The sequence below is a fragment of the Chaetura pelagica genome, unplaced genomic scaffold (assembly GCF_000747805.2).
Source record: "Chaetura pelagica isolate M959 unplaced genomic scaffold, ChaPel_1.0 scaffold20, whole genome shotgun sequence".
NCBI lineage: Eukaryota > Metazoa > Chordata > Aves > Apodiformes > Apodidae > Chaetura > Chaetura pelagica.
Window position 1 is genome coordinate 4115678 of NW_009951958.1, and position 10737 is coordinate 4126414.

Sequence of the window (10737 nt, forward strand, 5' to 3'; positions counted from 1 at the left end):
GGTTGGGCAGTGAGGGGGGTCTGGGGAGGTAGGGGACGTGGATTTTTATGTCTGTCAAAATATTTATTTTTATTATTACTTTGACTTTTTTTTTCACAATAAAATGTTAAATGCAATAAAATAAAGGGCACATAAACGGTGGTTACAGTCGTGATTGCGATGGTAGAGAAAGAGGGCGAGGGGAGAGCACCTCGCTCTCAACACCCCCCTGGAAGGAGGCTGCAGGGAGGCAGGGGTTGGTCCCTGCTCTCCAGGGACAAGTAGGACGAGAGAAAATGGCCTCAGGTTGTGCCAGGGGAGGTTTAGGCTGGATCTTGGGAGAAAATTCCCCATTGAAAAGGTTGTCAGGCACAGCCTGCCTGGGAAAGGGTTTGAATCCCCATCCCTGGAGGTGTTTAACAGCCACAGGTGTACCTGTGGTGCTGAGAGACGTGGTTCAGCACCGGGCTCAGCAGTTCAGGTTAAGGGTTGGGCTTGGTGATCTTAAAGTTCTTCTCCAAGCAAAATGCTTCTGTGATCCCCTGAGGCTGCTGTGCAGCCACCCCTGTGCATCCCCACCCAGCCTTGCTCCTTTCCTCCAGGAGCTTATTACATCTTCCAGAAAGTCTCTCCCTGTCCAGGTTTTGCTGATGTGGAACTGTAGAACTGATTTTCTGTTCAGGGAAGCTACAGTTTCTGAGAAGGTTGCAGCACCCCATTCCGTGAGAACAAAGGTGATAAGACACTTTAGTTTCTGGCCAGCCACAGAATGTGGGTTTGCATGGTGATCAAGATCTTCAGCAGTTCTGAGCTAGCCAGGTGCTGGGGTGAGGAGGAGCAAAACCCAGGGCAGCTGACTTGAGCTGGCCAACAGAAGTATTCCATACCATAAACGTCTCTCCTGCTATAAACTGGGAAGTTTGCTGGGGATGGGGCTCTTCCTCAATGGCTGCCATCCCAGGAGGGTCTCCCTGGTTGTTCTGCCCCCCTGTGCTGTGCCTGTTGGGCTCTCCCTGGAGCTGTGGTGCTCACACGGTTGGATACCTGGCACCCACTGCTGGGAGCACACAGCTCTCCAGCACTGCATGGGCTGAGTATAGCTTTCTGTTTCATACAGCACTGGGATTAAGAGTAGTTCTCTGTTATTGTTCCATTAAATGTTTTCATTTCAACCCAAGGGTCTCCTCTCTTCTTTCCCGATTCCCCTTCTTGAATGGGGAGGGGCCATCAAGTGATAGAACACTAAACATAGATGCTCCCCAGTGTCCTCTTGTGCTCTTTTCCCTGCTGGCAGCTGCTGTCTGTCCCAAGGAAGGCTGGTGAGCAGCAGCTTGTGTGCAGCACAGTCCCCCTGAGGCTGACATCTTGCTTCCTCAGCTGTTTATCTTGATGCAGCAGCCTCTGTCGTTGCATTTCCTACATGCAGCAGGTGACTCTGCCGAGAAAGGTCCCCAGCCTGCTTTGCATAGAAACAATCTGAAGGTGCAGTTGGTGCTGAGGGGCTGGAGGGGCTATCACGTGTAGCAGCGCTGGGAGGCACTAAGGGCTGGTGCTCTGCAGGCCCAGTGCTGCCTGGGATTGCCCCTTGGGTGCAGGAGAGTGTGAGGTTGCATTGGGAGGCAGGAGGTGCCTCTGCTGGAGTTTTGCTTGGGATGCACAGATGCATCCCAACTGGCTCCAGGTCCTGCCCCAACTGTCTCTGGACACAGGTGGGTTGCTGAGACCCTGAGCAGCAGCAGCTTCTGTTCTCCATGGGCTTTAGCAGCACTGCTTGTGAGAGATGGTCCATCAGAGCCCTTAGTACCCCAGGCTGGGCATCAGCTCTGTCCTCCAGCAGGAACAGCACCCTGCTGTCATGCTACAGGTGGTGCTAGCCCATGCCATACCCCTGTAGCACCATTGGCCTGCCAAGTGTCTGCAGATTTCCACTCACTAATGGAACAGTTTCATGCCTCTGCTCTGTCCCTCCGCTTACTCGCTGTTTACTCACTCTTTGCTTACTCCTCAGGGCTGCTGCGTTTCCCTGCAGGGCAAGGTGGTGGTGCTCATGCAAATCATTTGCAGGGGCCTTCCTAATTTCTGAGAAGTATCTGAAAGACCTCAACGCTCGCCGTGTTTATTTGCAAACACCATTAATCTTTTCCGCTTCTTGCCCCAGCCACATCACCTCCTGCCCGGGTCTGACCCGCGGGTGTGAATTCAGTTAAACCAACAGGGGAGGAATCTTTGACAACCTCTGATTTTCTCTTTTTGTAGGCATTTGTGACCTCCATCTCATTTGGGAAGCTTTGCCTTCCCTGGGCTTTGAGGACAGGCTACAGGAAAGCTGAGGAGGGCACATAGGTGGAAGAGGGTAGATTGAGATTGGGTATTAGGAAGAAATTCTTTACTGAGGGGCTGGTGAGACACTGGCCCAGGCTGTCCAGAGAAACTGATGGATTCCCCCTCTCTAGAAATGTTCAAGGCCAGGTTAGACAGAGCTTTGAGCAAGGTGGTCTAGTGGAAGATGTCCCTGCCTGTGGCAGGGGGGTTGGGTCTAGATGATCTTTGATGATCCCTTCCAACCCAAGACGTTCTGTGCTTCTATGCAATTGAGCTCTGAGCTTCATTTGGCTCCATCTGAGGTGTTTGGTCATTGCTTTCTTCTTCACCTTCCAAATTTTCAGTGCTCCTTAGATACCCTCAATGATTTTAAGCTATTTTGGGACTGACCCTAGATTCTTGAGGTGCCTGCTCAGTGTATCGCTGTGTATCCCGACAGTGATGGCTGCAGGAGACCAGAGCCTTGTCCAGGTCCCAGCTGCATTGGTGGGACCCTCGCCTACACATTGGGCCAGCTTCTCCTTGGCAAAAAAATAGGGACACTTGTGCTTTGGTGAAGTGGTGTGACACGTTCTTGCTGAAGTTCCTGTCTCTTAGTTTTGAAGAACTATTTTCTCAGTCCTCTTTCTCCTTCCTTTTTAGCCCTTCTTTTGCTCATTCAGTGACCAAACAGGACTGTCCCATGCAATTCACCATATCCCAGCTCAGAGAGAGAGCATTTTTTTAAGCATCAAAGGAACTTTTTCAACCTCTCTCCCCAGCTAACCCAAGATGTACCATCCACCCCATTGGGCTGGAGGAAATTTACCTGCATGAGCAGGAGCCGCAGCACGGCTGGAGCCAGGCGATCTTCCTTGGTGCTGGAGAAGCTGGTGCAAGAGCCAGCAGGAGCTGTGTTGGTCTGGCAGGGTGCAGACAGGGGGCAGAGCCTGCCTGAAGCCCAGGGGCTGCTTCAGGGCTGGAGCCAGGCTTCTTCATGGTGCTGGCACCTGGGGCACGTGCTGGGCTGCTCAATTTGATTTCCCCTGCAGTGGCTTCTTAGTGGTGAGACTGATCTTTTCTTTTATTCTTTCCATCCATTAATTATTATTTTTTAAATTTCTGTTCCCCAGCAAAAGAGGGAAAAAGTCCCTTCTTCTCAATCTTGGAGCAGTGTAAACTTCCCACCAGCCTGCTGCCAGCAAACTCCCGGCTTGTCCTCCCCTGCAGTTTCTGCTGCGTTCTCTGCGAGCTCCCTGGCACTTTCTGGCCTCATCCTGCACCCAAAGCAGCCTGGAAAGGCTCCAGCATTGGTGCCAGTCCCCAGCCTGCTGGGACGTGGTTCTGGAGGAACCCGAGCATCTGAAAACATCACCACATGGTCTCCATCTGCTGTTGCTGGCTTCTCCTGGATGCAGCAGCCTCCCCACCCTGGGTACTGGCTTATGCCCGTTTCAAGCACGCATTGGAAAGTCTGAGCAATTTGTGCTGTGATTTTAATCAGAAGCCTCTGCTGCCGTGCATGGCGGGGGACAGTGAGCCAGTTTTTCCTGCCGAATCCTGCCTCAGTGAGTTGAGATCTCACTGGTGATACCTGTCACATCTTCCACCTCGAGGAACCAAAACATGTTGCAAGTGGCAAACAAGCCTCTCCACGTTTCACCTGGGATGATCCTACCCTGCCTCAACTCAGAACCCCTTCCTTGGCCATCCTAGGGAACATTGCTGGCAGGGAAATTACAGAAGTCTACTGCAAAGGTCACCCCAATAACAGCACCCTGGCCCCAGGCACCTGCCTGTGCTCTCTACAGACCTGTCTGTGGAGAAATACACCTAAGGAGGCAAAACCTCTCCTTCATTCTCCTTCTCCGTCTCCATCTCCTACTTCTCTATCTCCTCCCTTTCCTTCTCCTTTTCTTTTTTCACCTTCTCCTTCTCATTCTCTCTCTTCCTTCTCTCCCATCCCTTCCTGGTGGGAGCAGCCTACCAACAGGTGCCCCGTGGCTCCTCAGACCCTGGGTGGCTGCCCACTGTCACATGTCCCCCAGCACCCCACTGCCAAGGGCACCCGGTGGAAGCACCTGTGGGTGCCTGGGAACCCAAGAAAGCCCTTTTACTTATGGGCCAGACTTGGAGCTGAGGACATGTCCCGTTGTCCCTGCCTGCTCCATCCCCAGGAGCTTTCCCCAGAAATGGTGCAGGCTCAGGCAGCTCAGTGCTCAGCAGGCAGGTGCCTGTGTGGGAGCGCGCAGGGAGGGGAAGGGGCCAGGCATGGCTCAGCTGTTCCTGCCCCTGTGGGGAGGAAGCTGGGGGCGGGAGGCAGCCCGGGTTTCCCTCTGGGGCGCGGATGGGCACGTTTCATTTCCAGCCCAGCCTCTGCTGTGCACACTGGAGAAGAAGTTGCCTCTGTGAGAAAGGAAGAGCCGAGAGAGCCAGGGGCAGCACAGCACACCTGCCTGGGCAGGGGACCAACTGACTCACCATGGCTCCTGGTGCCTCGAAGACGACATGGGGCAGCATGGTGGTGTTCCTGACCAGCCTCTGTGTCCTCCTGCTCTGCTGTGGCCCCATCCTGGCCGGCTGCCGCCGGGGTAGGTACCGGAGCGCGACGCTCGCCGGCACAGCCTGTGTCGTCTGCAGCCAGTGGAAAATGTCTGAGGGCTGGGAGCTTTGTAGTTAAAAATAGCTCTGTCATCAAGAAGGCAGAAAACCTAAAGTTTCTGGGTAAATGCAGCTGAAGTGAAGGAAATGGGGATGCTTGGGGCAGAAACAGGGTTAAAGGATGGAGAAGGGGACAGGTCCCCAGCCAGCAGTGCTGGCACCAGAGCTGCGCTTTGGGCACATTGGGCACAGTCAGGGGTTGATGTTGATCCTCTAGGTTTGTCAGCACCATGTGGGCCCTGGGGTTTTCTGCTCTGGCTCTCACGACTTCAGGCTGTGCCTTCTGGTTTGGGCTTGACCATGAGGGAACCCGGGTCCTGTGTGTGGTTTTGCTCAGAGTGAAACTTGGGAGAAGAGGAGCTGGAGGGGAAGGGATGAGTCCAAGCAGAGTGAGTGAGAGCCCTGATGAAGCTGTGTCCTTGCTTTTCTTCCACTCTGGCTCTTTCTTTGGTGGCTTTGGGCATTTTCTGCCCCAGGGTGGGCACAAGGCTGGGCATACCTTGCAGTAGATGTTAAGATGTGAACCCAACCTCTGCTTTCAGAAGTCCTCAGAGTGTTTCTTTCACTGCTGGCAGCAGCATGGGGTAGGAAGCAAAGCCCTGAACCTGCCAAATAGTTTGTGTTAAACACTAGGAGCCCAGAACACTGCAAAACCTACATCTTTCTGTGTAGGCACTGCCACAGCCAACTCTGTCCATGGGGTCTGGGACTCTTCCCTCCCTCCTTCTGTTTGGTCTCCTCTCTTCTTTCTTAGTTCAATTTTCCATCTAATCCTGTATCTATTCAAGGAATCATCCTGGTTCCTCCTCTGATTGGTGATGCTGAGGTCGTAGTCCTGTGGCCTCAGGCCACTTCTGAAGGGACTTTCTAACTGTGCCCGCAAGCCCTGGGGCTGCTGACAGTAGTAATTTCTGAAAAGGGAAGATAAATTTCTTAACAGCAGGGAATTTTCAAAGCGTTGGAGCTTTGAATTTTTTTTTGTCACAATAACCCTGTGAAAAATGCTTCTTCCTGCTTTTTTATTGCTCTGAAAAAAAGTTGATGCAGCAGGCACCTCATCCTGCTGGATGTGGCTGGCTGAGCTGGGATGGCCCATGTTTGCAATGTCCCCACTGCTGTGGGAGATGACCCCACTGGGATCATGGGGAGCGAAATGTGGTGAAGCAGCGGGGCTGGTGCTAAGAGCCAGGGGGGCTGTGGTGCTGCCTGACTGCCCTCTGTGCTGGGGGCAGCCTGGGAAGCCTGGCCAGGGCTCCTCAGGGCTGGGCCCTTGCCCACGTACACACGGGTGGGCAGGCAGCTGGGAGGAGATGGCTTGTTAAGCTCTGGGTCTCTCTACCCTCTCAGACCATCTCAAGGTGGGGGTGGCAGATGCTCTGTGCTCCTGTTGGGGTTGTGGGAGAAGTGGCTGAGCTGGAGCACTCTGACAGGCAGCCAGGCACGTGATGGGCTGCACTACAGGTCCTACCCTGGCCTAGGACCTTGTCCCTCCACTTATTTTCAGAGACAACATCAGCCAGAGGAAGGATGACTCACACATTAAAATACCACATAGACTTAAAAATAATACAGCCCCTAAAGCCTGTTGTCTGTGATGCAGGTGTTCTGAGTTAATTTTAGGTAGCCCAGAGCACAACTTTGTCTGCTGATACCACTTCACAGTAGTGTTACTGACCCTTCACAGTAGAGTTGCCCTCAGGAGAGGACAGACCTGAGCTGATGTACCTCCCTGAGATCCAGGGTGATGCTGAGGACTGTCCAAGTGCCAGGCTGCCAGCATCGCTGGCAAATCCCAGAGCCTGGCCAGGGGTGAGCTGGGTGCTGACAATGGCATGGAGCTGGGCTCACAAGTGTTCAGCTACAGGTTTTTATAAGTTCCCTCGAGGGCTTTCAGGAGCTGAGGATTAAATAGAAGCTGGAACTTCTGGTTTTTGGGGCACAGGAGCCTCTCTCCATGGGGTGGGGCACTAGCAGAGATGACAGTGGGGTCTCACCCTCTTTGCATCCTTGGTTCCTGCACAGGGTGCACAGCTGCTTCTGGGACCCATGCCCTGTTGTAACCATATCTGTTCCATGTTTTCTCCTTCCCAAACAGTGACCTTGTTCCCAGCCATCTTAACTGTCCCTGCAGGAGGCTCAGCCACCTTCTTCTGCAATGTCTCCATGAAGAAGAACTCCAGCTCAGAGTACAGCATCAATTGGTACAAGGAAGTCAACCACAGCCAACCTCAAAAAGTTGCTGAGATCAGTATGAAGAACCCCCAGATGAAAACAGAAAAGTACCTGCTCACCAACCACACTCCTTCCTTCAAGATTGAGATCCTGAACCTTCACCAGAATGATTCTGGCATCTACTACTGCGGGCTGATCAACTTCTTTGAATCCAATAAGTTGATGGAGAGCAGCCGGTCCCACCTGGTGGTCACAGGTCAGCCTGGGGGCTGAGCTGATGGGGTCAGGTCATGGTGTCATCTCCCCCCAGGTTTAGGGCAGTTGCAGGGCACAAGGCAGGTGGTACCCTGCTGGAAGAGGACCTGGTATGAGTCAGGAGAGCACAACTCTGCCCTTTTACTTCTCTTTTGCATGCCTGACTAAGGTCCAGGGCCACAGGCTCTCCTGCCACACCTGCACTGTGCTGGATCTGGTCCCAAGGCAGGAGTTCTCTATCCTGCTGGGGCTGTGTCCTCAACAATTATGTGGGGATCACTGAGTCCATATTCATGGATGGAGGTTGGAGACCAGCGTAGGGAGCTTCTTTCGCCCCTGAACAAATCCTTTGGGGACAACTACTGCATTTGGGATGACAACCAGGTCTCAGACCCCTTGAACAGCCAGCACTGGTGTAGATACTGTTGTGGCATCCTGCTACAACCATGCCCTGGGTGGGTCTTGTAGCTCCATAGCTTAGGAGACTGAGATCTCACAGCAGCATCTTAGAATGCCCTTGCTTGGCAGCAGGGAGGCCTCATGGGGCTGAAAGTAGCCTTTTATAAAAAGGAAAAACACTGCAAAAGTCACTGGCCTTCACAACATCTCCTCCCAACATGAGCTGAAGCTGTGCTGGCCCCAGGGTGTGGAAGCAGCAGGGAGGCTTGGGGAAGCCACATCCTCCATGGGGCTCTGCTGGACATGGGGTCATCTGCACCATTTAGAATAGGAAGGACTGGGACCTGGTCAGACCATCTCCTATGTCAGCCTAAGTTCAGGGCCCCTGGAGGGATGGTGGGGCTGTGGCAGCCTGCCTGGGACTGAGCCATGTTTGGGGACAGCCAGTGACTTTCCCAGGGACTATAGAGGCCATTTTAGACTCCTGACCTGCTGCTTTGTTCCCCCTTTTTTTGATGGCTATTACAGAAGCCCTTGAGAAGACAAACACCACTGATGAGCCTGAGATAGAGGAAGGCAACCCACCAGACAAAGTCAAGGCCATGCTCCTGGGCATCCTGCTGCTGGCTGGGGCAGTTGTGCTGCTCATCTTTGGCTGCCGCACCATCACGTACAGGAGAGGAGGTATGATCCCCCACAGGGGCTGTGCTGCACCGAGGGGCTGGGGTCTGCCAGGGGACCTGAGAGGGTGATGCTTATCTGACAAGCCCAGCTTGAACTAGGAGGCACCGAGGTGACTGCTGCTCCCAGGGGTACCCAGGCAGGTTCAACATGCTGAGCTCAGCTGTAGCATGTCCTCATGGACAGGTATCTTCATGCCTAGGGGAGAATCATAGAATCATTTTAGTTGGAAAAGACCTTTAAGATCAATTCCAACTGTTAACCCAGCACTGCCAAGTCCAGCACTAAATCATGTCCCTAAGCACCACATCTACACATCTTTTAAATACCTCCAGGGATGGCGATTCCACCACTTCCCTAGGCAGCCTGTTCCAGTGCTTGACAACCCTTTCAATGGAGTTTGTTTTTTTTTTCCTAATATTCGATCTAAACCTTCCCTGGTGCAACTTGAGGACATCTCACTTCTCTTAATGCTCAGGGTGTTAGACCCTGTGAGGTGAAGAGGCTGTGTGGTGCAATGGTTGCAGTGTCCAGCTCTCTCCCAGGACATGGGGCCTGGGTCCACCCCAGATCCTCATGCTGTCTTGGCACACAAGCATCTTCTAACCAAACTTTATTTTGCAGATGTGCAGAAACCACCAAGTGAAAACGTGCCAGTGGTGAGTTTTCCATCTCTGACACCCTGCTGTGCTGCAGGGGAGCGTTGTAGCACTGCTTGGGGTGCCAAGGGTGCAGGGCCTCCCTTTATCAGCCTTTCACAGGCTTCTCGCTTCTGTCTTCTCTGATCTTTTTTTGCACAGCTATAACTGCTTTTTTTTTTTTTTGCACCTGCAGCAGAGCCCCATCACAATCAAAAAATTGCCTGAGATAGGGTGGGATGTTTGTAGTCCAACACTTGCTCAAACCCAGGCTATCTTTGATGGTGGATTGTGTTGCTGTAGAAAATGGGAGGAAATGCTTCGCACCCAATATATAAAGCTAAAATTTCACTTGCTGCAGCTACTCCCTGTCTCCTCTCTTCCTTTTGCCAAGCACTACTGGCAGGAGTCTGGCTGCATCTTCTCTCCAACCCCATTAGGCAGCTGAAGGAAGTGAGTAGGTCCCATCTCACTCTCTGGGCTGAGCACACTCAACCCCAGGCTCTCTTTGTGCTTCCTCTGTGAGCTCAGAGCCTGGTGAGGAGGTGGGAAGAGATGGTAAGAGAGCTACTAGCATGACCATGCCTTCAGTGGCCAGCAGGCAGGGAACTGAGGCCCCAAGGCTCATGGTCTGGTTTCTCTGGGCAAAAACTATCCCAGGTCTCTGCATCTTCGTGCTTCTTCTTGCTCTTGTCTTGCTGGGCTGCTTCAGAGCTGTTTTCAGCACCTGCTGTAAAAAGGGGGGTTCTGCTGGGGATGGTGTGTAACATATGATGAATGTCCCCTTCCTTGCAGAAGGAAGAGAAGCCACCCATGGTGTCTGTGTCCACTGTGGACTATGGCGTGCTGGAGTTTCAGTGGGACTCATGCTCCCATGTGCCCCCCGAGGCCCGGCCAGTTGACCAGACTGAATATGCCACCATCGTCTTCCCAGAGGAGAAACCCATTACACCAGAGCGCAGGAAGAAGCACCAGGAAGAGAGGACTCAGCAGCTGCAGCCCTGCTGAGGGCTGGGGTCCCTCCTGGCCAGGGCTGCAGGCAGGGACAGATTGCCCTGGCCCCTCACTCTCACCACAGTTTGCAGTTGGGAAAAATCCAGCATGCAAGGATTGGAGTGACAGAGGCCCTGCTGCTGGAGTTGACATTGGACAGTCCTGGCCATGGCTGGATCATGGCTGTGGGAACCACAGAATGAGGAGGGTCCCTGCTGGGCTCCACACACTGCCCCTTGGCTCAGGGCAGGGAGGATGGGCTGGGGCAGAGCAGCAACACCAACAGGTCTGTGCCAAAGATGATTTACATCTTTGGTTTTCTATCTCCACCTGGGGCTCTCTGCAGTGGCCAAGCTGCTTCCCTTGCCTGGGACCGACCCAACCAGAAAAGCACAACTCTGGGAGCAAATGCTGGAGGACAGAGCTGGAACAGATCCTGGGAGACGTTACTCGCTGAAGACCGAGGGCTGAGGGCTACTCGCCCTGGGCAGAGACTGCCTGGTGAACTGACATTTAAAGAAAGCCCTAGGAAGCAGGTGTCTGGCTTTTCTTCTCTCTCCAGGCACTTCCCTCCTCTGCAAGAGGCAAAATCTGCCCCCTCATCCCACCCACAGCAGGTGGGAGAGAGGGATGTGGCCCTGGTGGGGGAGCCCGACGA

The 10737-nt window shown here is 53.4% G+C and overlaps 2 protein-coding genes across 2 annotated transcripts in view; one reads left to right on the forward strand and one right to left on the reverse strand.

The window, feature by feature from the left end:
• TCTEX1D2 (Tctex1 domain containing 2) overlaps positions 1-4800 on the reverse strand; it is a 10110-nt gene extending 5310 nt beyond the window's left edge. The window contains exons 1-3 of the mRNA XM_010000419.1: positions 4762-4800; positions 3110-3202; positions 2692-2822 (exon numbers count right to left, since the gene is read on the reverse strand). Coding sequence (XP_009998721.1) covers positions 2692-2822; positions 3110-3202; positions 4762-4800 — 263 coding nt within the window. The remainder of the gene's footprint in view (positions 1-2691; positions 2823-3109; positions 3203-4761) is intronic.
• On the forward strand, positions 4799-10094 carry PDCD1 (programmed cell death 1). Its single transcript, XM_010000430.1, has 5 exons — positions 4799-4871; positions 7073-7369; positions 8296-8451; positions 9073-9107; positions 9882-10094. The coding sequence occupies exons 1-5, from the start codon at positions 4799-4801 to the stop codon at positions 10092-10094; spliced, it is 774 nt and encodes a 257-aa protein (XP_009998732.1).
• Positions 10095-10737: the final 643 nt, after the last annotated feature.